This window comes from Abramis brama (assembly GCF_963993115.1).
Source record: "Abramis brama genome assembly, chromosome: 7".
Classification (NCBI taxonomy): domain Eukaryota; kingdom Metazoa; phylum Chordata; class Actinopteri; order Cypriniformes; family Leuciscidae; genus Abramis; species Abramis brama.
In genome coordinates this window covers 8,997,734-9,024,495 of record NC_139969.1, presented here as the reverse complement: position 1 = coordinate 9,024,495, position 26,762 = coordinate 8,997,734, and the positions used below count along the sequence as shown (strand labels likewise).

General features: G+C 36.1%; 1 protein-coding gene across 1 annotated transcript; it reads left to right on the top strand.

Annotated features, from left to right (window-relative positions):
• Positions 1–924: 924 nt before the first annotated feature.
• fndc7a (fibronectin type III domain containing 7a) lies at positions 925–11,804 on the top strand. Its single transcript, XM_084119598.1, has 14 exons — positions 925–1,046; positions 1,460–1,478; positions 1,725–1,979; positions 2,515–2,772; positions 4,391–4,648; positions 5,362–5,613; positions 5,714–5,968; positions 6,625–6,882; positions 7,747–7,998; positions 8,177–8,431; positions 9,547–9,807; positions 10,149–10,178; positions 10,350–10,390; positions 11,146–11,804. The coding sequence occupies exons 1-13, from the start codon at positions 987–989 to the stop codon at positions 10,379–10,381; spliced, it is 2,445 nt and encodes an 814-aa protein (XP_083975724.1). The 5' UTR covers positions 925–986; the 3' UTR covers positions 10,382–10,390; positions 11,146–11,804.
• The last annotated feature ends 14,958 nt before the right edge of the window (positions 11,805–26,762 follow it).

The window sequence follows — 26,762 nt, the reverse complement described above, 5'->3', positions numbered from 1 at the left end:
CTGGTCATTCAGCTACATGAATCTTGTGAAACTGATATTACACATAAACATTTCATCTGAGTCTGCCACAATAATCTATGTTCGTTAGCTTAGATCTCCTGCTTCTTCTCACATGTTCCTCCAGCACACACACACGCATTGTGTGTTTTCAAGTTTTATAGGGACTTTCCATAGACATAATGCTTTTTATACTGTACAAACTGTATATTCTATCCCCTTACACTAACACTACCCCTAAACCTACCCGTCACAGAAAACTTTCTGCATTTTTACGTTTTCAAAAAACCTCACTTAGTACGATTTATAAGCCGTTTTCCTCATGGGGACCAAAAAATTTCACCACAAGGACAAGGATTTCGGATATTGCCATCTTTGTGGGGACATTTTGTCCCCATAATGTAGGGTTTACCAGGACACGGACACACACAGGCACACACACGGACACACACACACATAAACAAACACACGCAAAGTACTAAAAGTCTGAGACAAAGTACAAAAACAAAACATAACCTGAGCAATGAAAGGGCAACCGCTCAGAGTTGTCATATAAGTAGGCCTATGTAATATGATAAATGCCTCTTTTCAGACTAAGTATTATCTTATATGAGTTAATATTTAGAATAGAACATTTAATGTCTTGTGTATTTGATAACAATAGAACAAGCAATGCTGAACAGCCCATTCACCAGGCAGAGTGCATCTTTGTGTCTATCCTCAAGTGTATTGATGCGTACCTGTGTGTTGTCCTCCAGCGCTGATAGGTCCTCTCTCTCTCTCCCTGACAGAGGGAGGGGCAAACATGAACACTCACTACTCCCAGAACAATAAAATACCTGTTGGATGGTAATAGGAAAAAAAAAAACAGAAAAAAAAACACAAAAAAAAACAGAACTTAAGCCACAGCCATTACCCTGCAGAAATAGAGTCAAATCAGGAGAAGAGACTGTGCCCTAAAGGCAGCTGAGCAGAACTGAATTTGAGGCATGGAGTTGAAATATTTACATCTTTCTAACATAATCTTATTGATTATCATCGTGCCACAGGTAAGAATAAAAATTCAACTTTCTTTATACATAGGCTACAATAATTAGCTTGCTTGGTTGAAGCAACATAGCACATTAAAAGCACATTGGGATTCTTAATAATATAATAATAATTATATATTTTAAAGACAGGTTATTTGTATTGCATAGAACAATTAGTCCTCTTTATTATACTTCTGGCATGTTTTGTAGTTGTACACACTTTCATGCAGGATAGGAAAAAAAAAAATAGCTTTGGATCTAAAACCTGTGATGAGTGATGCTCAAATAAGCTTCCTTGGCCACTAATGGCACATAATACCACATGACAGAGTAATAGTTGCCACTGAAATAAGCAAGGAAGAATGGATGCTTTCTAACATGTTTTATATATTTTAAAAGTGATTTGTTGTATTTCTGCTCTTAATTTACAGATATGCACAGCACAAAACGGTAGGAGATCTTCAATATTTGACGAACTGGATATTTGTAGCATTAAATTATCGTGTTAATACACACTAATAGTAATGGATAAGTAAACCACAAAACTGTCAACATGTCGAATCTCAAAATATTAAATTCTCCTTTTCAAAATTGAAAAGGCGACCATTTTGTGGAATGACCGGGTTGTGTGTTTTAAACATATTTTAAAACAGTATTATGGTTATTATGATATCTTTACTGTTTGTCTTTGTGCAGACATCACGTTATCCGTGTTCACCGTCACCTCTAAAAGCATGACGGTGCGCTGGAGCGGACAATCCGGCGCGAGCTCGTACAAAATCACCGCCACGCCGAAAAACTCCCCAGAGCCGTCGGTGTTCGCGCAGTTCAGCGGCAGCACGGTGATGGGCTCCGTTAACTCTTTGTCCCCGAACACTGTGTACAAGATGCGGGTCGAAGCCATGGACAACGCGAACGTGCTCAGCAGCGCCGAAACGGAGGAGACTACAGGTGAGGTGACCTCTGACTTCTGCAAGTTTGTGCTGGTGGACAAGATCTATCTTGATAAATTACAAATTAAAAAATAAATCTTGACACCGATGCAAAAGGCTTTTTTTTTCTTCCTTTTTTGTGTGTGTGTGTGTGTGTATGTGTGGTCTGATATTTAAGACAGGTGACAATATTTAACATTTAGTTAAATATTAAAATCAATAATTTGAATGCCGAATATTATGTTTTAATATTTATATAATTTATTTATTTAATTAATTTAATTAATTTAACTAACCCTAACCCCATTTAAGACAAATTAAGTTCTACGTACATTAGCACGTTGAATACAGTCTTGAATATGTATTTATTTATATAAAGCATGTAACAATATTCACAATCGTGGGAACCAAATGTAAAGCCTCAATCTTCATGAAGGGTACTTCACAATTTACTTATAGGCTATATATATTTTTTGTATTTCTTTGTTTATTCCATTTATTCATAAAATATTAAATTCATCAATTATTATGTTTTTTGTATTGTGTCCCATCAGCCCCTGAGGTTCCCTTTATAGAGCAGGCTTACTCCAAACACAGTGACAGCATCACAGTGGAGTTCGGTCTAGTGATTGGTGCCACCAGCTACATCATCCGGGCAGAGAACGAGGATGGGTTCTTCTCTGAAACCCGGGTGTTAACTTCCCCCGGGACAGTGATCAATCTGCTGCCTAATACCCAATACACCCTCAACGTGATGTCCGTCAACACTGGGGGAAGGAGTCAGCCTTCTCTATCCATGAACTCTAAGACAGGTAAACTCCAGACTTTAATTAAAACATCTTCTGCTTGATATAAAAATGCCTTTCGATTAATATATTGGCTATTTTATACTTTAAAAAAGGGCTAACATCCCTGCTGTTTTGTGGCAGAAACAAAGCAGTTTGAACCAGCCTAAGGTGGTTGGCTGGTCTTTAAGTAGGTTTAGGTGGTCTCTAAACCTGAGGAAACTAGTGTTCAGCTGATTTAGATGGCCAGCCAGCTGTCTCCAAACTGACCAGCTGAAACAATGTGATAGAGACCCGAGCGTCACAAGGAGAATCACACCAGGCATCCGTTTAAAGGTCGTTCCAAAAGAAGTTTAATACTTTAAAGGCAAGGAAGTGCAAAAGGTCCATACAACAGTGGATAAGAGCAAAAATAAAAACAAAGGTTTCAAAAACAGTCTAAAAACTAGCATCAACTTCTCTCACTAACTGTTGGAGACCGAAGTTTCTCATGCTCAAGCAGCATTAACAACCTTTGCCCCAAACCACTCTCTGTTCCTCCTGCCGCACTTCTGAACACTTACATGCACAAATTTACCACCTTTAGTTAATTGGAACATACAATTTTCTGTAAAACTATAACTGTTGTCTCTCTATACATTTCAACAAGTTCCCTCAATGCTCAATGATAGTTAAGATAAAGAGTTTAAACAATCAATAAATACAACATACAGGCAGGAGAAAAACAAATACTGTCATTTGCACAATTGATATTTCCTAAATTAGTTAAAATGAGCATTTCCCACCACCCAGGGTGTGCACATCCCTAGAGGTTAAGCCCACTCCTCTAACCACAGGAAATGAAACGGTAAAACTCCACATGAACAATTACAATATATGCATGATCTGAAGAACCATAAGGACATGGTTTTGAGGGATGGAGAAGCAACACTGACTCTTTATCACAAACAACCAGACCAAAACCCCTCTAAGACCATTAAACCAGACCAGACATTTTTATTTAAAGCTAATTTACTAAGGATCACACATCGTAGAAAATAATGAAAACTGAGCCCTACTCCCGGTTTGGTCGACAATGAGTTGGTATTTAAAACCTGTAACAATAACACCGTATTGTTTACTCCAGCTATTGTGCAGAGTTGGTTCCTCTGGCTTCTACCAGCTGTTGACAGTAACTGCATCTTTAGATTCATACCCAAAACTGTATGAAAAGATAAACCATGAGAACTAGGCTGTCGCCTCTCCCCAAGGAACTGCTTGACGTAACATAAGAAGGACCGATTTCATAAAGTTTCACATATAACAACAGAACATTCTCTCTATCCCATTTCACCTTACAGACACACTGAAGGTTATTTCCATGTCAACATCACATATCTGTCCCTATCAGACATTTATACTATACTCATTTTAAATCTAATAATATATTTGATCAAAAAAGATTAGCATTGGCACATATCAATAAACTAATTTGACTAATGCTTCATAATTTAGTGTATTAATTGGGTCATTTTTTCAGCTGTAATGATTGAAACTCACCACCAGAGGCAGCTGTTTAGTCTTCCTGTGCTGATGCTCTCAGACTGTTTCCATTGCTTCGGTCCAGCTGTTAAAAATATTGATTTATTTTTTTCTCTCTCTGCAGTGGTGGTGGCCCCAGATCTGCATTCCAGCTCCCCCAGCAGTGACACCATTGTGATAAACTGGAATCCAGTGAACAATGCAGTGTTTTACACCTTGGTCATGTTCATGGAGGGTTCCAACATGCGGGTCGGACGTAACACGTCTGAGACCAACATGACCTTCAGTGACCTTCAGCCTGGCACCACCTACTCCATCAAGGGCAATGCCTGGGATCCTGATGGTAACCAAGGAGACGACATCACCATCAGCCAAATCACACGTAAGGACTCGTTTATAGTCTTTTGAACAGGGTATATTGCTAATGAGCCATTTGGCTTTTTAATTGAAAGAAGCAGGACTTAAGGCCTGTTCACACCAAGGGTGATAAACATAACGATAAAAAAAAATTGAAAAAAATAAATAAAAATAGCACACACCATAATGGCAACTATAACTGCATAGAGGAATGATTCAGTTGGAATCACTTTCAGATAAAAAGAGCTCTTAAAAGAGCTTGAGCATTTAACACGACAGACAAAACTGCAGCTCACGCTTATAATAAACAGAAAGGTATCGTGTGATGGTGTGGATACTAATAAAGTTATCATTATAGTTATCCTTCTTGGTGTGAACAGGCCTTTAGTTTCCTATATTACTATAATACTAATATTTTAAACTTTTTGCTTTGCATCGCATCGTAATCATCACTTCTCATGTGAGTTTCACAAGTTCACGCTCTACAACACTGTTGTTTACGTCAAGCGCAGTTGGCCAGAAGTTAGTATGGATTACCGTCGTGTTCGTTTGCCGTGGTTTTTGAAGCGTCAACTTTTTGAAGCCATTCAGTTTGATTTTATCTGGGATAGCATGAGTGTGAATTTTCATTTTTGTGTGAAGAGTGTCCCTTTAACCAAAGTGTTTTGTCTGACTCTATATACCAGATAATCGAACCTTAAATTCACAACTCTTCTTTCTCTGTTCCACTCTCTACAGGTCCTTCTGTCCCAGAAGATGTACAGGTTCAGTTGACGCCAGGTCGCTCTCTCGATCTGGCGGTGTATTGGCAGGCAGTCCGTGGTGCCGACACATACACTGCTGTGAGCTCCACAGGCCAGAACTGCAGCTCTTCAGACCTCTACTGCGTAATCAGTCCGCTCAACTGCAGCCAGAACCACACCATCACCCTCGTAGCATCCAACCGGGCCGGAACCAGTGACCCTTCAAACCCAGAGGAACTTCTGACCTGTATATTTTACTCACACATGAATGCACACATGACAAACCACACATACACATTAATAAAGAGTTGTGCGGTTGGTTGTCATCTTCTTTGAATCATTTTCAGTCCCATGTCCTCCTGACTCGGTCTGGATTGAGGAGGTGACCACAGGGAACTGCTCCGTCATGTGGTCTGAGGTTCCGTGGGTGAATTACTACATTGCCTACGTGAAGAGCGATGATGGCATAGAGGAAAACTGCAACACCACCGGCAGGGCCTGCCAATTCCAGTGCAAGTGCGGATACACGTACCTCTCGACCGTATTCGCTTACAACCAGGCCGGCTCCAGTCCGCCAGGACAAATAGTCAACTATACTACAAGTTTGTACTTTACACAGACAGATTTACATATATATACATTTTACATATATATACAGACATATATACATTGAATTGATCAAAAGTGACAGTAAATACATTAAAAATGTTACAAAAGATTTCCATTTCAAATGAATGCTGTTCTTTTAAACTTTCTAGTCATCTGTGAATGCTTAAAAAAAATACAAAAATATTAAGCAGCACAACTGTTTTCAACTGATAATTATAAGAAATGTTTCTTGGACATCAAATCAGCATATTAGAATGATTTCTGAAGGATCATGTGACACTGAAGACTGGAGTGTCACATGATGCTGAAAATTCCGCTTTGCTGTCATAGGAAAAAATTACATTTTAAAATATATTGAAATAGAAAACAGTTATATTAAATTGTAATAATATTTCACAATTTTACTGTTTTGTCTGTATTTTTGATCAAATTAATGCAGCCTTGGTGAGCATATAAGAGACTTCTTTCAAAAACATGAAAAAAATCGTACCGACCCCAAACTTACATATTATGTATAATATAGATATAAAAGTCATAAGACATACAGTACACACACTAATATTTATATTTTATGTAAAAGTTTTGCTATACAAATAAAAATGAGAAACTCTCTCTCTCTCTCTCTCTCTCTTTCTCTCTCTGTCCTCAGTCCCGTGCTGTCCAGAGGATGTGTCCGTGTCACTGATTTCCACAGAAACTTTAGAGATCTCATGGTCAGCAGTTCGAGGAGCTGAGTTATACGAGACGATCGCTGCAGACGGAAGCGAATGGATCCACTGCAACGACACGGCTCCTGTGTGCGCGCTCTCTGACCTCACCTGCGACAGTCTGTACAGCGTGGTGGTGCGGCCCTGCAGTGAGATACAAGGATGCAACAACACCTGTGGTGCACATACACGCCGGACAGGTACACACATGAGCCCACAAGATACTAGTGTGATATATGCCACATACAGTACAAAACATCACCATGGTAATACCATGTTTTGTTGTACATTTATACATAGTAGTACCATGGTATTTTTTTTTGGAAATACTTTGAGTATCATGTAAATACAATACTACTACTACTAATAATAAAAATATTATTATTATTATTATTATATTAATTATTGTAATAATTCTACTAAAAATATTTCCAAAATACCATGTTGTAATAATAATATTTAATATTAATATAATATTTGTTTTTATGTATAGTGCCTTTAAAGGTAACTTCTCAATGCACTTAACATAAGAAAAAATAAAAGATACTAGTGTGCACAATGCCATATACGAAAAAGTACCATGGTAATACCTTTGTTTTGTTGTACATTTGCTATAGCAGTACCATGGTATATTTTGAACCATGTATACAAAATTTTTATACAATCAATTTTTATTGTGTTCACACGGTACTCAGTGTACTTTCAAAAATACCATGTTATAATAATAACTTTTTATTATTTTTATAAATATTAATAATATTTGTTTTTTTATATTAGCTTTTTTAAGCACTTTACATTAGAAAACAAAAGGACAAAACTAATAATTAAAAAAATTATAAACAATAAATATAAATACATTTAAGTTAAAGGCTTTCCTAGAAAAAATTTTTTTTAATGAAATTAAAAGCTCTGACAGATAATGTGCAACCAAACCATGCAAAGCCTTATAAAATGGCACATTAATTTCAGTAACATGGTATATTTCAAAGTACCACCATAATATGTGATACCATCACTGTTACATGCAATCCATTTTTATGAAATGCTGCTCATTTGTGTTTCAGCTCCCTGTGCCCCTGTGATCCTCAACGCGACTCAGGTGAACTCTTCCACGGTGGAGGTGTTCTGGACAGCTACAAACACTCAGGCCAACTACAGCGTGATCGGCACGGGTCACACCGACTCACTCACTTGCTCGTCCAGCGGCACTTCCTGTTACATCAGCGTGTCCTGTGGATCCGTATATGAGGTCAGCGCCTACGCCACCACTGCAGCGGGACAGAGTCTTCCCAGCTACTCCATTCCCCTGGAAACAGGTGCAGTAATTAATGAAGATGGAAAACATCTGGAGACAGATGTTTATAGTTGAAAATGGTGAAGCGATATAAATATGTGTCTCTCTCTCTCTCTCTCTCTCTCTCTCTCTCTCTCTCTCTCTCTCTCTCTCTCTCTCATTCTCTCTCTCTCTCTCTCTCTCTCTCTCTCTCTCTCCAGGACCCTGTTGTCCAGAAACTCTGACTGTTGAACAGGTGACGCAGTCCATGACGAACGTCACTTGGTCGCCTGCCACAGGGGCGCAGTCCTTTGTCACGTCTTTGACGTCCCCCAGAGGTCATGCCAAATGTCACACCATGGACAGACACTGCCTGTTGGGATGCATCACATGTGGCACAAGCTACAATGTGTCGCTGGAGGCCTTCAGCATTACTGGACATAAAACAGAGTGCAGATACCATGGTTTCTCCTCAAGTGAGTTGAGTGCATTTGTTATATCTGTCATCATGAGAAAACTACATGACCGGTTAATGGTCATTAACTCTTGCAGGAGCTTTTGATTCAACTTGGTGTCCTTTTTTTTACTGATTTATATTTGAAAACCCAACAGACTTGAAAGGTTTATTTATATAGCATTTTTCCAAACAAATCAATGCAGTTCAAAGTGCTTTACAGACAAAAAAGAAGCAATAGATAGTATAAAAAAATGAAATAAAAAAGACCCATTAAAATACAAGAATGAGAATAAAGTCAACAAGAATTAAAATATAAAATAAATAACCAAAAATTAAGAAAAACATAAAAGATATATAAAAGCATTATAAGACATTACAGGAAGGCCATACTAAAAAAAAATATATATATATATATATTTTTTTTTTTAAATAATTATGAATATCATAAGTATCAGTGATATTTATAAAAATATTAATATTTGTTTTTATATATAGCACTATTAAAGGTAGCTTCTCAATGCACTTTACATAAGAAAGTAAAAATGTAAATTATTAATAATAAAAAACTAAATTAAAAGTCAAGCTTTCCTAATAAATAAAAAAAATCTGTTGGGGTATAATAAGAATGAAAAGTTCTGACAGATTATGTGACATTTTGTCTATCTAATGTCTGATTTAAAGTGATATTTAAAACTGGAAATAAATGACTTGATAAATTAATAAGACTTGCATCCTATGGGCCTCATTCAGGAAACGCAACAAAAATACATAAAAAAAAGTAGTGTGCATATACAGTAGTATGCCATATACAAAAAAGTACCATGGTAAACACAACAAATGTAAATCAATTGTAAATACAATTCTTACAAAAATGTCACATTCAATTAAACCTTGTCTTCAACCACACAAGTTCACAAGGATAGTTCACCCAAAATATTTAATTCTGTCATCATTTACTCACCCTCAAGTTGTTCTGAACAATCTTGGTGAGTAAATTATGACAGAATCGTTACTTTTGAGTGAACCATTAAATAATGGTTTTATGAATGATTTATGCAGTTAACAAGTGCGTGCACTTAATTTCTGTACCTTCCTCTTTCACGTCTCAATTTCTTTATCTGTGACCTCTCTCAGGTGCGTGTTGTCCATCCAGTGTGAAACTCTACCGCATGGCGAACAACACTCTGCGTGTGTACTGGCGCTCTTCTCCCGGCCTGTACAACTACACAGCCGACCTGTACGGCACCAGCTCCAACTACACCTGCAGCACGACACAGGGGGCTACCGCATGTGACGTCTCCAACATCATGTGTGGAGAAGTGTACACCGTCGTGGTCGCTCCCTTAACACAGGAGGGTTCGAAGGTCACGTTCTGCCCCAGAAAACTCTACTCAGGTACAAAAAGATGGTTGATTTTCCAATGACCTAGAAAATCTTTGTAAATGAAAAATAATATTTGAATACCGCATAATGACATATAGTTTAAAATATTAAACTGCATAAATATAGTTTAAAATATTTTTATATAAATTACGTTTATGCATGGCAGACGCTTTCATCCAAAGCGACTCAAGGGATTATACATTGCATTCAAGGAACACATTTTACCGGTTCTCGAAACCATGACCTTGATTTTGTAGCGCTTGAGCTGTAACAGGAAGGCACTTCAAATCAGGAAAATCAAGGCTAGAGATTACATGTTTATGGACTGATTTCCATGTTTCCTTGTCTTTCAGTATCCTGCTCTGGAAACACAGTGGGAATGGGTGTGTATTCTCATTGAAACTTATCTAGGACCATATCATTTTATAAAATATAAATATTATATAGTAACATAATATATATATATATATACATTTTTTTAATATACGCAAGCTCTCCTAAGCATGTTCCTTATGACTCAGTGCTACATAACTGCTCTTTCTGTGTATCTGCAGTGATCTATCGAGGCCGGAGGAGTGTGGACTAGAACCCTATCGTGAGTGAACGCACATTAATTATGAACGTTTACATTAACTGTCATCACTAGTAAACACACACACAGATGCAGAGCCTCATGGGACAGATTTACCCAAGGCACATGAAACTGGAGGCCTTTGTGTCCACCGTAAGATAAAGCATATCATGTCAACGTGGACATCTCAGAAAGGTTTATTGCTGTACAGTTGCTGACAATAAAATATGACACTTGCACTCCTTGAATCCAGATGTGCATCTTAGTTGAAACATTTTCAGATACGACAGATGACTTGATACTTCACTTGAAACATTTAAGAAGCTGATTAAAATATATATATATATATATATAAATTAATATATACATACATATATTTAAGTATATTTTTAAAAAGTAAAAGTATATGAAACAAAGTGCAAAATAGTTTTTGTACAACCTTTAATTGATGGTGATTTTAAAATTAAATGAATCATATTTGTATCCACATAGGATCACTCTCAATACTGTATTAGAGAAAAAAATTAATTATGAGAATGATTGAGAATGAGAATTATATATGTATATATATATATATATATATATATACTGTACATATTTGTTGTATATGTGTGTGTGTGTGGCATGGTTATATGAAACAAAAGGAGTTATGAGAATGTTGCAGGATTATGTACTTGACATGAATGATGAATAGGCCATATACGTTTCAGTGTGTTTATGATCAAAGTTGGACCGCCCACAAATGTCCGGTTCTCATGTCTTTTTGTCTTCTGTTAAAGAGCTCAGATGAAAGCAGATGGAGCTCTGACGTCATCAACACAGACAACAGCGCATCCTCTTCTCACCGCATTCTGGCCACATTCTTAACATTTGCCAAAAAATAGCTAACAATATTGGCTCAATGTGAAAATGTAATCGCATCTTTAAGAACTTTAAGAAGTGAATACAAAAAAATAGATTTCAATCAAATTGTTAACCATTTCTAAATGTTATATTTTATATACAGTATACACTTTCTTTTTTATTTTTGATGTTTTGCATTTATACTGTAATTTCCTAATATTCATAGCATGCCATGAAGCCCAAATGATTATATGTCCAGAAAAAAAGTAATATCATAATGTCACAAGAAAAATTGATCGCACAAGTTAAAAATCTCTAAATGTCTGTTAATGTTAATTGTTAATGTTTGCTAAATGTATGTTAAAGAGATGATTCAAACAACACATTAAGCATTTGTAGGAAGTCCCCTAAGCAGCAAGCCTCCAAAGGAGTGGACCAGTGTCATGTGTGTCATATACTGGGCGGACCTCTTCTGAACAAGGTTATTGAGAAAAATGAACAGCAGAAGTTTCAGGTTCAGTGTCCGCCCCAGGTCATATGTGTCCTTTGGATGATATATTACATTGAATTTGCATAATAAACAGCATGAAGCATTACGTGTTGAGAATGTATTTTTTATTAACATTTCAGTTTTCTTGAATATTTTTCGCCTTTTTCCCACCGGAAATAGCCTAATTTTACAACTATATATACTTTAGGGCTGCTAACCTAACGCATTAATTCTTTAAACTGACTAAATATGTTTAACAATATTACATTTATTAAACACAGTTAATGCATGCATAATTTGACAATACAGCAGTGTCGTTCCGTTCTGTTCTGTTTCTAAAGACTGGTCTGAACAGTCAGAACTTTTCAAGAACACCACAAAAGATTTCCGCACACACAACGCATTTATCAGTTGAAGATGCAGAAACTTTTCTGTGTTTGTGATGAAAATAGACATGAGACTGTATATCTTTGTATATATCTAATAGCACATCTATTTATAAATGAAATCCAGATGGGAAACTTTATCATTTAGGCAGCAAAATCCCTCAAAGACAAGGCATCACACACAAAACACAGCTACGTCACGAACATTGTTCTTGAGCTGTTATTATCTCCATCATGAAAACACCAGAGGATATTATATTCTCTTACATAACACATTATTTAGTGGCACTTGCTAAGATCCGCATCACTATTAATAATACTTGATTTGAACACACCCCAAACCATAAATGTTAAACTTCAGTAAACTTTCATCCTGCACCAGCTGGAAATCTATTAATGATTAAATAAAACCAGATATTTCCAAGAAAACAAGATCTTGACCAAAATGTATGCAGGTCTTGATGGAAATAACATCACAACATGTATTTCCATCAAGAGGTGCACCAATTTTTGGTCTTGTATTGACAATGCAAGAGTCCATCACTCTGTAAAGTCTCCTCCAGCACATCCCAAAGACTTTCAATGAATTTAATGTCTGGACTCAGAGGTGCCAATTCATGTGTGAAAATGATTCTTCATGATCCTCACAACCATTCTTTCACAATTTGAGCCTGATGAATCTTTTCATTTCATTTAATTTTTTATTTTGTTTCGAACATATTACAAATAGACAAAGAAATACAATATAACATATATAAGTTGTAAACAAAGCAACAAAACAAAACAAAACAAAACAAAGTATTTATCCACAATATTTGAATAAATAACTAATGTGTTCGAAAAGGAGCAGGGGGAAGCCAAAGCTTATTACTTCCCATCCCTGGTTTCAATGCTCATAATTACTTAAACACTTATTTACACCATTTCTTTACAAACCTAAACCAAACACCCCAAAAACAATGAAAACAGAAACACAACAGCCAAACATAATAATTTACAGTGCAACCCAGCACATTATAATCACCTGTCCCTTTACAGTCTGTATAATATCCCCGCCCAACATTACCTGTCTTCATATCCTTTTATAAGCATGTTTCTATACAATATTTTAAACTTATATATATTTGTACTGTTTTTTAGCTCCAACTCCAAACCATTCCACAAACTCACCCCACATACCGTTATGCACATGCTTTTCATATTTGTTCTGACTTTGAATTTTTTGAAATTATATTCCCCTCTTAAGTTATACCCACCCTGCCTATCCATAAACATTTTTTGCATATTTCCTGGAAGTAAATTATTTCTTGCTTTGTACAAAATTTGTGCAGTCTTGAATTTAACCAAATCAATGAACTTTAATATATGTGGTTTAAAAAACAATAGATTGGTATGATCAAGGTGTCCTGTATTATTAATGATTCTTATAGCTTTTTTTTGTAATGTGCATAATGGCTGTAGGTTGGTTTTGTAGGTATTACCCCATATCTCCACACAGTAACTTAAATACGGTAAAATGAGAGTATTGTAAAGTGTATGTAAAGATTTATGATCTAAAATATGCCTTGATTTCACAAGTATTTATATAGATTTAGCTAATTTTGCTTTGACATAATTTATCTGAGGTTTCCAACAGATTTTGTGGTCAATAATCACACCAAGAAATGTATTTTCATAAACTCTTTCAATACAAACGTTGTCTATTTCCAATTTTATATGAGGATTTTTTTTTGTGTTTCCCAAATAACATTATCTTTGTTTTATTTAAATTTAATGACAATTTATTCACATCAAACCACTGTTTTAATTTTTTCATTTCTGATGTGATTATCTCCAAAAGCTGTTGTAAATTGTCACCAGAACAGAAAATATTGGTATCATCTGCAAATAAAATTAAATTCAGCATATTAGAAACTCTGCATACATCATTTATATATAAAATAAAAAGCTTTGGACCAAGAACTGACCCCTGTGGCACTCCACAAGTTATATTCATACAAGTTGATTTATGTTCACCAATTTCCACAAATTGTTGCCTGTTTTGTAGCTACTCACCCAGTTTAATCCTACTCCTCTGATGCCATACTTTTCCAGTTTATTGATCATAATATCATGATTGATCGTATCAAATGCTTTCTTTAAATCTATAAAAATTCCTACTGCATATTTTTTGTTATCTATACTATTTGTAATTTCCTCAATTAATTCCATTAACGCTAAGGATGTTGATCTATTTGTTCTGAATCCATATTGACTGTCAGCTAAGAGTTTATATTTTTCAATAAAATTATCCATTCTTTCTGCAAAAAGCTTTTCAAGGATTTTAGAAAACTGGGAGAGTAATGAAACCGGCCTGTAATTTGTATAGTAATGTCTGTCTCCACTCTTATATAGTGGTATTACCTTTGCTATTTTCAGTTTATTTGGAAATTTACCGGTTTGAAAAGACAAGTTACATATGTTTGTTAATGGCTCTACTATCTCCGTAATAACTTTTTTTACCAATACCATTCCAATCCACTGAGGCTTTACTTTTACATTTTTTTACAATCTGTAGAACAATCTGTAGAGATTTTTTTACAATCTGTAGAACCAAGCATCTTGACATTGTTATCCTGGAATATGGCCATGATGTCTTCCTACATGGTTAAGAAATGAAAAGCTACACACTCCATCAATTAGAGTTAGACGAACTGTTGCCAAACATATAACAGGCTAGAAACATAATTATCAGCAATAATGATCCAATCACAGACTCTTAAGCATTTGCCTATTTAAATCCAAACAGCATGTTTTTTTGTTGTTGTTGTTTTTTGTTTTTTTGGCAGGGCAGTGTATATTTTAATATTTTCTGAAGTAATTTTAAGTAGGTCTGCATGAAAAATTCCATCCTATAGCATATTGTTTTGGTTGTTTTATAGTCCACCAGGTGAAAAGTTTAATTTTAAAAGAACACATCTGCTCAAGAAGTCACCTGATTTGAGGCATCAAATCATCACAAACATGCTGCACATCATCAGTTTAATCATTTTTGGGTTATGTGAACTACAGTAGAAAATTGGCAAAACAACATATTCGGATAGACTAATGAAATAGTGAAATATTAGTCATTTTGGATAAATTGTCAAACACGTGTCATACAATGATGACACTGATAATTCATCCCACGGGAAAGAATCTTGATTACACCTACAATAGCAGGTAAAGAAATACTTTTAGATTTTGTTTCTCCGAGAGAGCAAAGACATTAAATAGAGAACATTTATGCCTCCTGTTTCTTATGTTTTTCTTCTGAGCAAAAGGCCCCAGTAATCTCACATGCGTCTATTAAATGAATCTCAACAATGTTCCAAATTGTCTCAAAAGTTCTGTCATGACAACTCTCTGAAAGACTGGCATGGTAATGGTAATGGATATGGCAATGTTAATGCATATGGACTTGGCGGAATAGATCTGCTACACTCCCAGTACATTCACAGGCATTGCTGTGAGCACATAAGAATTAACCATTACATGAATTAACCCCAGTAGCAGATCTATACAGGTGGAGCTGGGGAAGGTGGAGGGTTTCTCAAAGCGCGCTGCAGACTGCTAACAGCAACACTACCGGTATTTGAATATTGAGCCGCAGCTCATTGGCCGCTGATGCAACAGCAACCAATCAGCTGCGCTATGTAGATGACAATGTGATCGCTACCAAATGAGTTAAAGACATATAAGCCTGCGCCATCTAGAGTTTTATGCCAGAACTTGGTATATGTTTTCAATTTTTAACATTTCTCATAAATCTCTTCTATGACCAAAAGATCTGAGCTGCTATCAGACATTAATTATAGCAATTCAGTTATATTCTCTATGTCTACATCTGCCTCGTTCTTTTCAATTCTTTCTCCCAACGAATTTCGGTCAATACAGTCATCGAGTCAATACTTCAGACATACCTGAAAACTTCAAGTTTCCTGAACAGCAAGCGGGCCTGTGTAATAAAGCTTCTTCTGCAATGTTCTGAAGGACAACGAAAGTATGATGGATGAGGTTTGTTCAAAGTTAAATGTTTTATTTATATGCAACATATTCAACATTACTTAGATCCAGCCTAACCTTACCTTACAATCATGAAAGAGTATTTCACATTTCAGGCTCCACCTTTGTTAAAGCAAAGAAAGCTTTAACTTTAAGACACTGACATTAATCACCATACAAAACAGGTGTATGTTTCAGGCTCTGAAATGAAGAGGCAGATTCACTTTCCCTCATAGCTTCTTGCTTCTGGGTTTAGAGAGACCCAGACAAAGACACTGTAATCCTTCATTATCTTTCTCAGCACATACTGTTTTAGACGCGATGATGAAAGCAAAACATTCTGTTGCTTTCGTCATTCTCAATGCAGATCAGTAAACACTTGGAAGATCTCTTACATTTTGAAGTAAAAAAGGCGTAGTCTGGCTCTAGACATGATACCTTATAACATAATAAGAAAAGAGATGCAGCATTAGCAGTTATGATTTACCCAGATGTGAACCACTTCCCTACAGGAAATTGTAAGTTAAAGTCTCTAAATGGAAGAGAAAAAAAATAAAATAAAAAATTAGAACAAAAAGAACTGTTCCGATCCTGAAACATGAATGACCGAACGAATTGTGTAAAATTTTATAAAACTTTTATAATCAAATTTGCCTACTTTAGAAAAAAAGTAATTATTGTGATTTTTGTCTTTGGCTTCTAGTTTATTATCATTTATATGAGCAATTACACAGCTTAATATAGGGTTAAAAGTAAAAAAAATAAAAAATAAATAGCCTTACAAATAAGTATATAAAAAAAACAATATCAAATGTCTCTCATGTAGCTGTGAAAGTTTTCTAGTTTTTAAAGAAATGCTTACTCATATTTGATATTAAAACATTGCAGTAAAAAAGAATAACTACACAAGCTAAGCTAAAACATATCTCCATCAACTTCTTTTCAGTTAATGTAACATTGTGAATTCAGTGAGCGGTAACTGAATAACTATAGTAAACGATTCACTGAAAACAGTCATTCAGTTCAATTGCAACTGTACATGTGAGTCAAATATGCACATTTGATTTCAATCAGGTTCCATGTCATTTACTGAAAACATACTGGAAAGACCAACAAATTCAACATCATCATTAGAAAGGATAATATTAAACGAGAATTAAGGTGAAACGAGAGGGGAAAATGTATGTTTGATATCCAGTAACGTAATCGTTCTTTAACATTACACCAGATTGCTTGAGGCAGGCCAGTACAAGGATGGGAATTTCACTCTCTCCATTATATTGAGCCTGTTTTCCTGAAACCTAATGACCAACAACCTATCCTATATCATTTCCCACTCAAAAATAATCCTAACACGCCAGTATGTTCTTCATTTGCGCACATGGTGTTTTTCAAATAAAGTAATTATTCAAATATAAGGCTGATCGTCTTGAAGAGAACTTCGAGAGAACTCAAAGTTTCAAAGTTTGTGGTCTTAATGAGTCTAACAACAACCCTTAGACCCCCAGCCTAGCCCATACCTGTTAAAACACACACCACACAGATACTTGGATGATGTCTTCAGCCCAGAGGCCTAATGTTAGTCATTAGGTTTCATCCACCTGTCCTCATTTTGGATGCACTGATTGGTTCTCACAGAGCAGGTATACTTGCCCATGCCACAAAAGATTTCAGATTTCTCCCCTTATTTGCAAGTGTATGTACCTTAACTTATTATTAGCACCTTACACATCAATCAGAGATGCATCTTCCAGGGACACTGTGCTTCTTTGTAACAGTGTTTTCATTGACACAGGTATTTATTATATAATCTGTTAATGATTTATCATTCATATCATTTGAAGACCTTGTGCTTAAGTTGACTATTATATGTTTCTTTGTTCTAAGGTAAAAGAAGCTTCTGCAGGCAAGTATTTCATATTCATTTATATGTATTTATTTTAGTAATAAGTTACAATATTAATAATACTATGTCTAATTATGTATCATAAATTGTCTATTATAAGACAAAAACATTTAATTTAATAATTAAACATAGCAAAAATAATGAATAGAAATTTTAGAAATGCATTTACCTAAATATATAGTATTGATATACTATTACATTTTGAAAGTGACTCATAAGATACTAATTATTGTAATTTTTTGTCTCCTCCAGACTGTAACATAACATCAATATCATCACCCACTGCATCGTCTCTCCTTATAAAATGGAGCAATTTTACTGGAGCGACAAACTATGTTCTGGATGTCAAGGCTGTGAATAACAACACAGCAGCTGTTTCTATTCCACCACTGGCTTCGTCCACTTTGGAGAAAGTGGTCCAAGGCTTAAGATCGGGACAAATTTATCAAGTGACACTTAAAGTCTTTCTGTTGACTTATGTGACATGCATCAGCTCCCAGATAGGACAGACAAGTAAGTTATCGACTCAACATATATCGCAAGCCGTTTTAGCTTAAAATGTTCCCAGTGTTACTCGCCGTAATTGAATTTTTACCAGTAAGAATTCAGTTAGAGAGCTCTACAATTCAATTCTTACTAACAATTATGATTAGAGAGCTCTCTAATTCAATGCTTACTAGTAACAATTATGATTAGAGAGCTCTCCAATTCATTTATTTCTAGTAACAATTACAGAGCTCTCTAATTGTAATTGTTACTAGTAAGAACTGAATTGTAGAGCTCTCTAATCATAATTGTTACTAGTAAGCACTGAATTAGAGAGCTCTCTAATCATAATTGTTACTAGTAAGCATTGAATTAGAGAGCTCTCTAATCATAATTAATTGACTCACATATATATGGCAAGCCGTTTAAGCTTAAAATGTTCCCAGTGTTACTCGCCGTAATTGAATTTTTACCAGTAAGAATTCAGTTAGAGAGCTCTACAATTCAGTTCTTATTAACAATTATGATTAGAGAGCTCTCTAATTCAATGCTTACTAGTAACAATTATGATTAGAGAGCTCTCCAATTCAATTATTTCTAGTAACAATTACAGAGCTCTCTAACTGTAATTGTTACTAGTAAGAATTGAATTGTAGAGCTCTCTAATCATAATTGTTACTAGTAAGCACTGAATTAGAGAGCTCTCTAATCATAATTGTTACTAGTAAGCATTGAATTAGAGAGCTCTCTAATCATAATTAATTGACTCACACATATATATGGCAAGCCGTTTTAGCTTAAAATGTTCCCAGTGTTACTCGCCGTAATTGAAATTTAACCAGTAAGAATTCAGTTAGAGAGCTCTACAATTCAATTCTTACTAACAATTATGATTAGATAGCTCTCTAATTCAGTGCTTACTAGTAACAATTATGATTAGAGAGCTCTCCAATTCAATTATTTCTAGTAACAATTACAGAGCTCTCTAATTGTAATTGTTACTAGTAAGAATTGAATTGTAGAGCTCTCTAATTGAATTATTACTAGTAAAAATGCAGTTACGAGTAATGCTGGAAACATTTTAAGCTAAAACGGCTTGCCATACACATATCTTGACAAACTTGTTTTTATTTTGAACTCATGTGATTTCATTTTTTTTTTTTACTTGCAGTTCCCGCAACCTCGCAAATATCATTTTCGAAAGCAATATCGAGCACCTCGATCAGGTTTGAGTGGTCCGGTGTGCAAGGAGCCGATAAATACATTTTGATGGTGGAGGGAACTTTCCACAATGAGACTCGTAACCTCACATTCACCACGCTAAATGGACAGGTAGACAACCTCCGTAACAATACCGCATACAACTGTTACGTTTATTCCTCTAATGCTGCAGGAATCGGCGGCAAGAGTCTTGTTAAAACCATCAGAACATGTAAGTCTACTTGGTTCTTCCCAGTTTTGTGCTATTTAAATACTGCAGCTTTGTTAGCCTGTCAATGCAATCTTAACTTTCTGTAACTGACGATTAAGCGACCATTCACATCATTTTCTTGTTTTACAGTGGTGCAGCCTCCAGGTGGCGTGAGTGTGAGGGAGTTAACTCCGAGTATGGCTCGCGTATCATGGTTCAGTGTCCCAGGCGTCCTGCTCTACCAGGTTTCAGTCAAGGCCAGTAATAAGCCGGGACTTGCCACTGGTCTTAGGAACGTCACCAGTACCGCTGTGAATATCACAAGCCTGGAGCCATGTTTAACATACACAATAGGGGTTGCATCAGTCAACATGTTCCTAGAACCAGGAGAACCTACAAACATCAACTACACAACTCCCAGTGAGTCGCACCTGCATAAGGATGAAGCACCTTTGAATGAAACCATAAAGATAAAGCTATAGATTTCTGCATCGGTGTGTTCTGAATGCTTCTAGTCTAGCCTTTCAACAAGAAAGAGGACATTTCTAGACCAGAACCAAGACTAAACATAAACCAGCCTAGAAATCAGTGCTGGTCTTTTCAGCATCTGGATTTGCAGAACTCTAACATGTCACTTCTTGTTCTTCTCAGCCATTTCAACAGTTTCCTCCATCTCCGTGGAGTACAGCTGCGTTACAGCTATGGCATCGATTAGTTGGGATGCAGTGTTTGGTGCCCTGTCGTACCGTGCGGTCATAACAGATGGCCAAGACCGGTCGCTTAACTGCACATCCAATGGCACAGCCTGCCAGATCCCAATGCTGAATTGTGGAGAACTATACTCTGTACGGATTACAGCCATTGCTAACTGTGAAAGGTCCTCCGATGGCAGCTACACCTTTGAGACAGGTAAAGATGCCCTCTTTCAAAGGTCACGCTCACACCTGATTCAGTCCTCTGGGAGATGAGCAGGAAATCCTCTCACGGTGTAAGAAGTCTGAGGAGGAACACACCCAGGAATTACTGTCATGTAGATTAAATGAGCTCTAGAGTCTATTGAGGCCGAGATTTAATGGAAGGTTGTGTGGTATCAGGTGGCAGAATTGTTCTAGTTCCTGTATCAGTCTAAGCCCCTAAGTTAGTAAATCTACCTGCCTTCTTAGGTCGTCTTTCTCAGGTTGTATTTTTATCTGCTCTCAGGCCCTGTTTACACCTGGTATTAAAATGCTTTTCTGTCGATCGGATCACAAGTAGTTGAGGGAGACATTCCCGTTTACACCTGGTATTTTAACCCGTCTCTTTTGTCCACTTTCAACCACTTCTGTCCTGATTTCTTCGAGGGGAGGGTCTATGGGCAGGTAAATTTGTGGTTTTCTTTCAGATCTTTCGATCTAACGTACAAAATAAACGTGCGCAATTTACATATGAAATACGACGGAAAAGCATACGGAGAGCAGCAGCTTTCTTTTCTGCTCTTATAGCCGCAAGACCATTCAAATGCTGTGAGTGCATGTTAGAAATCAAGAATGATGATTGGGGCGTTTTTCATCTAGAATACAAACTTGGGTCTCCAGCCAACAAATTTCAAAATCCCGTCTGGCTAGCGCGCTTCGTTTATGCATTAGGTCAGTAGGCGGTCTTTTGTGGCTGTTCAAACACATTTGACCACACGAGTGTTTACACTACGAAAGCATTTTCGTTTTCGACTACCTTTGGAAGTGGGCGAAAGTGGAAGAGCTCAAAAAGTTTTAGAACCCTTTTACACCTTTATTTAGCATCGTCCACTTGTGATCTGATCGACCAAAACACATCTTAATACCAAGAGAAAACAGGGCCTCAGTCTCTCTCCAAAAGGTTCACTCAAAATGATTATTCTGTCATCATTTACCTTGATGTCTAAACCTGTATAACTTACTTTCTTAAACACAAAAGAAGATATTTCGAAATGTCTTAGTGTGTTTTGTCAATACAATTAAAGTCAATGGGGTCCAATGTTGTTTGTTTTGGACCCCACTGACTTTCATTGTATGGACAAAAAAAAGTGGAAATATTCTTTTAAACATCTTCTTCTGTGCTTCACAGAAGCAATCAGTAGAAAGTTGTACAGGTTCTGAATGAAATGAGGGTGTGTAATTCAGATTTTTGGGGTTGACTATCCCTTTAAACCAAAAAGGAATTGGATCTTTTATCAGCAAATTAATTTCTCTCCCCATCTCTCAAACAAACACACAGCACCCTGCCCACCTAAAACACCACGTCTGTACCGTGAGTGTTCCAGTAATGTCATCTTGTTCTCATGGAGTCCCACCAACCACACAGCGTATTACCACGCCCTGGCTATAGACTCGGACGACCATGTAACTGATTGCATCACTGTTGACACCTCCTGTTACTTCACTGATACTGTCTGTGGCAAAAGCTACAGCTTCTACGTCAGATCCATCTTCTCCGGGGAACTAGGCTGCGAGAGCGGAAACACAGATGCAGTGGTGGTCAAAACAGGTGAGTTATTGGCAAAAATCTGTAAATATTACATTTTTTCATGATACGACACTGTTAATGTCAAGGCCTAACATGTAATATGAATATTGTATTGAAAGTGCTATCGGTACTTCACAATCATTAAAGACAATTACTATTTAACCCTTTCACTGTGTGTTAAAAACCCTGTAACACCTTTGGTGTTCCCAGTCAATTGACCAGCCTTTTAAAAATTGCTTGTAAATCTCTCGTTATTCTATACAATCAGCAAATGTTTTATTCAGTCATTTGTCAACTTGTTTTCTTTTAATTAGGACAGGTTTGAATGACTTTTTTTAGAAAAAGTCTTTGATTGTAGGCCCCATCGGTCTGAGCTCATGCACCTCGGCTTTTGAGTGAAGAAAAGCATTATCTGTGGATCATTTTGTTAATATTCAACAAAATATGGGAAAAGATTGCACTGTTTATCACATTAGTGTGCTTTAATGTTTAAACGGGAACTTTTCTTTGAAATGCTTTTATTTTGTACAAAATGGAACAAGGTAGTTGTGGTGTTCCCGGTCAAAAATGAACGGCCTACAACAAATTGCTTATAAATCTTTTTTGTCTACTTATTTTCGTTCAATTAGGACAGGTTTTGTATTTATTTTTTAATCTGACTAATTGTATGCCTCATTGATCTGAGGATAAACAAGTTGATAAAAAGATTGAATCTAAAATTTGTTGATAGTATAGCATAACAAGAGATTTATAAGCTTTTTTTGTAGGCCAGTCATTTTTGACTGGGAACAACACAAGTGTAACAAGTGGGGGGAAAAAAATCCCCAAAAAGTACAAAATGATCCCCATTAACTAACATTTTTTGGGAAAAAGAAAATACTCTCTGGGTCTAAATGACCCGAACACAACATAAGGGTTCAAAGACAATTAATATTCAGATCTATCGATACTATTGGATGAGAAAAAAATTAGAACAGAATTAAGCTGATAATGACACTAGCTTTGCAACATTGACACTGTTATTGGACTGAATTGAATCAACATTGAATTTGAGCTGAATAATGACACTAATATCTTCTGTAGAGCTGCCTTTAGCCGAACTGGACTAGTTACTCATAATTGATGAATTTTTACAATACTTATTCTCCTGTTTATTACTGCGAAGCTGCTTTGACACAATCTACATTGTATAAAGTGCTATGTAAATAAATGTAACTTCAGTTGTTTTAAATATAACTTTTAATTTTGGCCCCCTCTGTCGCTTTACACCTTTAGCCCCATGTTTGCCACAGAACATCCACACAAATGCAAACTGTAATAGCAACAGCAGTGCCGTCACTTCTTGGGACGGGCCTGAAGGAGACTACACCTACATTGTGGAGGCCCGCGGTAATCGTAGAGATTTCTACAACTGTACATCTCAAAACACGAGTTGCACTCTAACAGATCTGAATTGTGGAGAGAGCCTGAGCGTGTGGATTGTTGCGACTGACGGTAACTGTACTACTGATCCCGTGCTGGGAGAGGTGGCAGACACAGGTGAGCATATGTACATACATATTTTGGGTACTGTGAATTATTGCAATGTAATGTACAATGGTATATGAACATCCCCTTGCAAAAAAGTAACATGGCATGGTATCAGGTGTTAATACTCTTTATCTTCCACCGTAGTTCCCTGCATACCTCAGAATGTGTCCGCTGTGAAGACTTGTAGTTCAGACACTGCCTCTATCACATGGCTCTCTAGCAACGGTGCCATTTTCTACTTCGGAATGGCGACACATGCGAATGGAACGGTTCACACCTGCACTGCCATGGCGACAGGGTGCTCATTCCAAAACCTGGCATGCGGCGAGACGTATGATGCGTTTGTCATAGCAACAAATCTGCAATGCAACAGCTCTAAAAGCCAACATGTCCTCCTACAGACAGGTAGGTGCAAAAATGACCAAAAACAGACAAATAAAAGGTACCTGATAATTAAAATGTAAAATAAATTATAAAGTAAAATAAAAAAAATATATATATAAAAAGTGGATGGATATAAATGGCCAGATATTAAAAATAAATGTATTTATTTATCTGGTTTATTTATAAATGAATGCAAAATCTAAAATAAAACAGGGAATAAAGGGCCCAGATATGTACAGTAAATACATTTTAATAAAAAAATGAGTAGGTGTCAAATTTAAAATGTAAAATAAACTTCAATAAAATAAGAGGGTGAAGAAAAAAGACCTTATATTTAAAATATAAAATAAAAAATGCCAGAAATAAAAAGGGGATGAATAAAAGGTCCAGATATTTAAAATACATTTATTTATTTATCTGGTTTATTTATAAATTAATGTAAAATCTAAAATAAAAAATAAAAGCTAGATAAGGGTCCTTATATGTACAATACATTTACAAAAATTAAAAGAGTTCAAATATTTAAAACGTAAAATAAACCTAAATTAAATAAGAGGGTTAAGAAAAAGGGCCATATATTTAAAATGTAAAATAACAAATAATGCAAAATAAAAGGGTCCAGATATTTAAAATGTAAAATAACAAATAATGCAAACTAATAATTTAAAAAAAAGTAAATTAAAATTAATTAATTGAGGGCAGGTTTTTTTAAATGTAAAAAAACGGTATGCTGTGTTTTCATAAAAAAAAGCTGTCCTTATGAAGGTAAAGCAAATGAATTTCTGGTGCACACAAAGTAAAACTCCTACATTCTCCTTTGTAGCCCCATGTGCTCCAGTCGGCGTGGAGGTCTCTAGAGACTGTGCAGGGAACCGTGCGACAGTGAGCTGGCAGAGCCTTCAGGATGGGGGTCTGTACACAGCAGTACTGCAGGGTGAACATGGACTCACGGTTAACTGCAGCACCAGCTTTAACAACTGCACAACAGCAGACCTGCTCTGCGGAGTCAACTACAACGTCACGGTCTCAAGGAATGATGCTCACTGCAGGAGTCTGCCATCCACACCCATTCAGATACAGTCAGGTAACAGTCATCTGAGCATGCACACATTTTCAAGCAGCAACAGATCTTTGAAGCTGACTATGTATCTCCTTTAGCTCCCTGTGACCCTCAAAATGTCACAACCGTGCTCCAGTGTGACATCAACGCGGCTAACGTGACATGGGCTGCCAGCGCAGGAGCAAATGGGTACACGGCAATGGCAACAGACGGGCAGCAGCAACGCTTAGCTTCTTGTCACACTATGGGGACTTCCTGTCAGCTGACCTCTCTGCCATGTGGGATGAGACTAAATGTGACCGTCCAAGCTGATGGAGCCTCCTGCAACAGCAGCTCTCAACCTAGAGCTGCAGTGGTAACAGGTGCTCATGCTAACTTTTGCTGACTCAAATAATCATAACAACATCGTGTGTAGGCCCTAAAATGTATTCAAATACATAAAATGTATGAATTTCAATGCATTCGATAGACAAAAAAGCAGCATTTCCAAACAAATGCTAGGGATTCTTGGGATTTTCTCAAAACTAACTTCACTTTTCACCTTTTTTTAAACCCACTTTTGGTCTCTTATATATAGTGTTCATCTTAATAACTATGAACATAACCCACTAACCCATGTTTAGTAACCACAAAGAAATACTTGATAATTACTGTTATTTCATGACATACATTCATTTTACCAATTACTTTTTGGGGCCACATGTATTTCAAACAAACAGACAAACATAAATACCATTCAAAAGTTTGGGGTGAGTTTGTTTTTAAAGAAATTAATATTTTTTATTCATCAAGGACTCATTAAATTGATCAAAAGTAACAGTGAAAATATTTATAATGTTACAAAATATTATTTTTATTTCATTTTAATTTCAAATATATTATGTTCTTTTGAGCTTTCTATCCTTTAAAGAATCCTGAAAAAAATGTGTTATGGTTTCTACAAAAAATATTAAGCGGCACAACTGTTTTCAACATTGAGCATCAAATCAGCATGTCTGAATGATTTCTGAAGAATCATGTGACACTGAAAACTGGAATAATGATGCAGAAAATTCACAAGAAAATAACAAAAAAACATGTATTTAAAATTGTAATAATATTTCACAATGTTATAGTTTTTACTGTATTTTTGATCAAATAAATGCAGCCTTGGTGAACATAAGATATATTTCAAAAACATTTTAAAAAATCTTATCAACCCCAAACTTTTGAACAGTAAGCACTTTTTAAAATATTTTTATATATAGCCTTATTATTTTAATACAGCTTCCTCCTCTCCTTTATCTAGCACCCTGCATTCCCACCGATGTCACTGCTGCTCTAAACTGTACCTCCAACATTGCTTCCATCACCTGGTACAGTGCACTCGGTGCCACTTGGTACTCGGTAAAGGCGG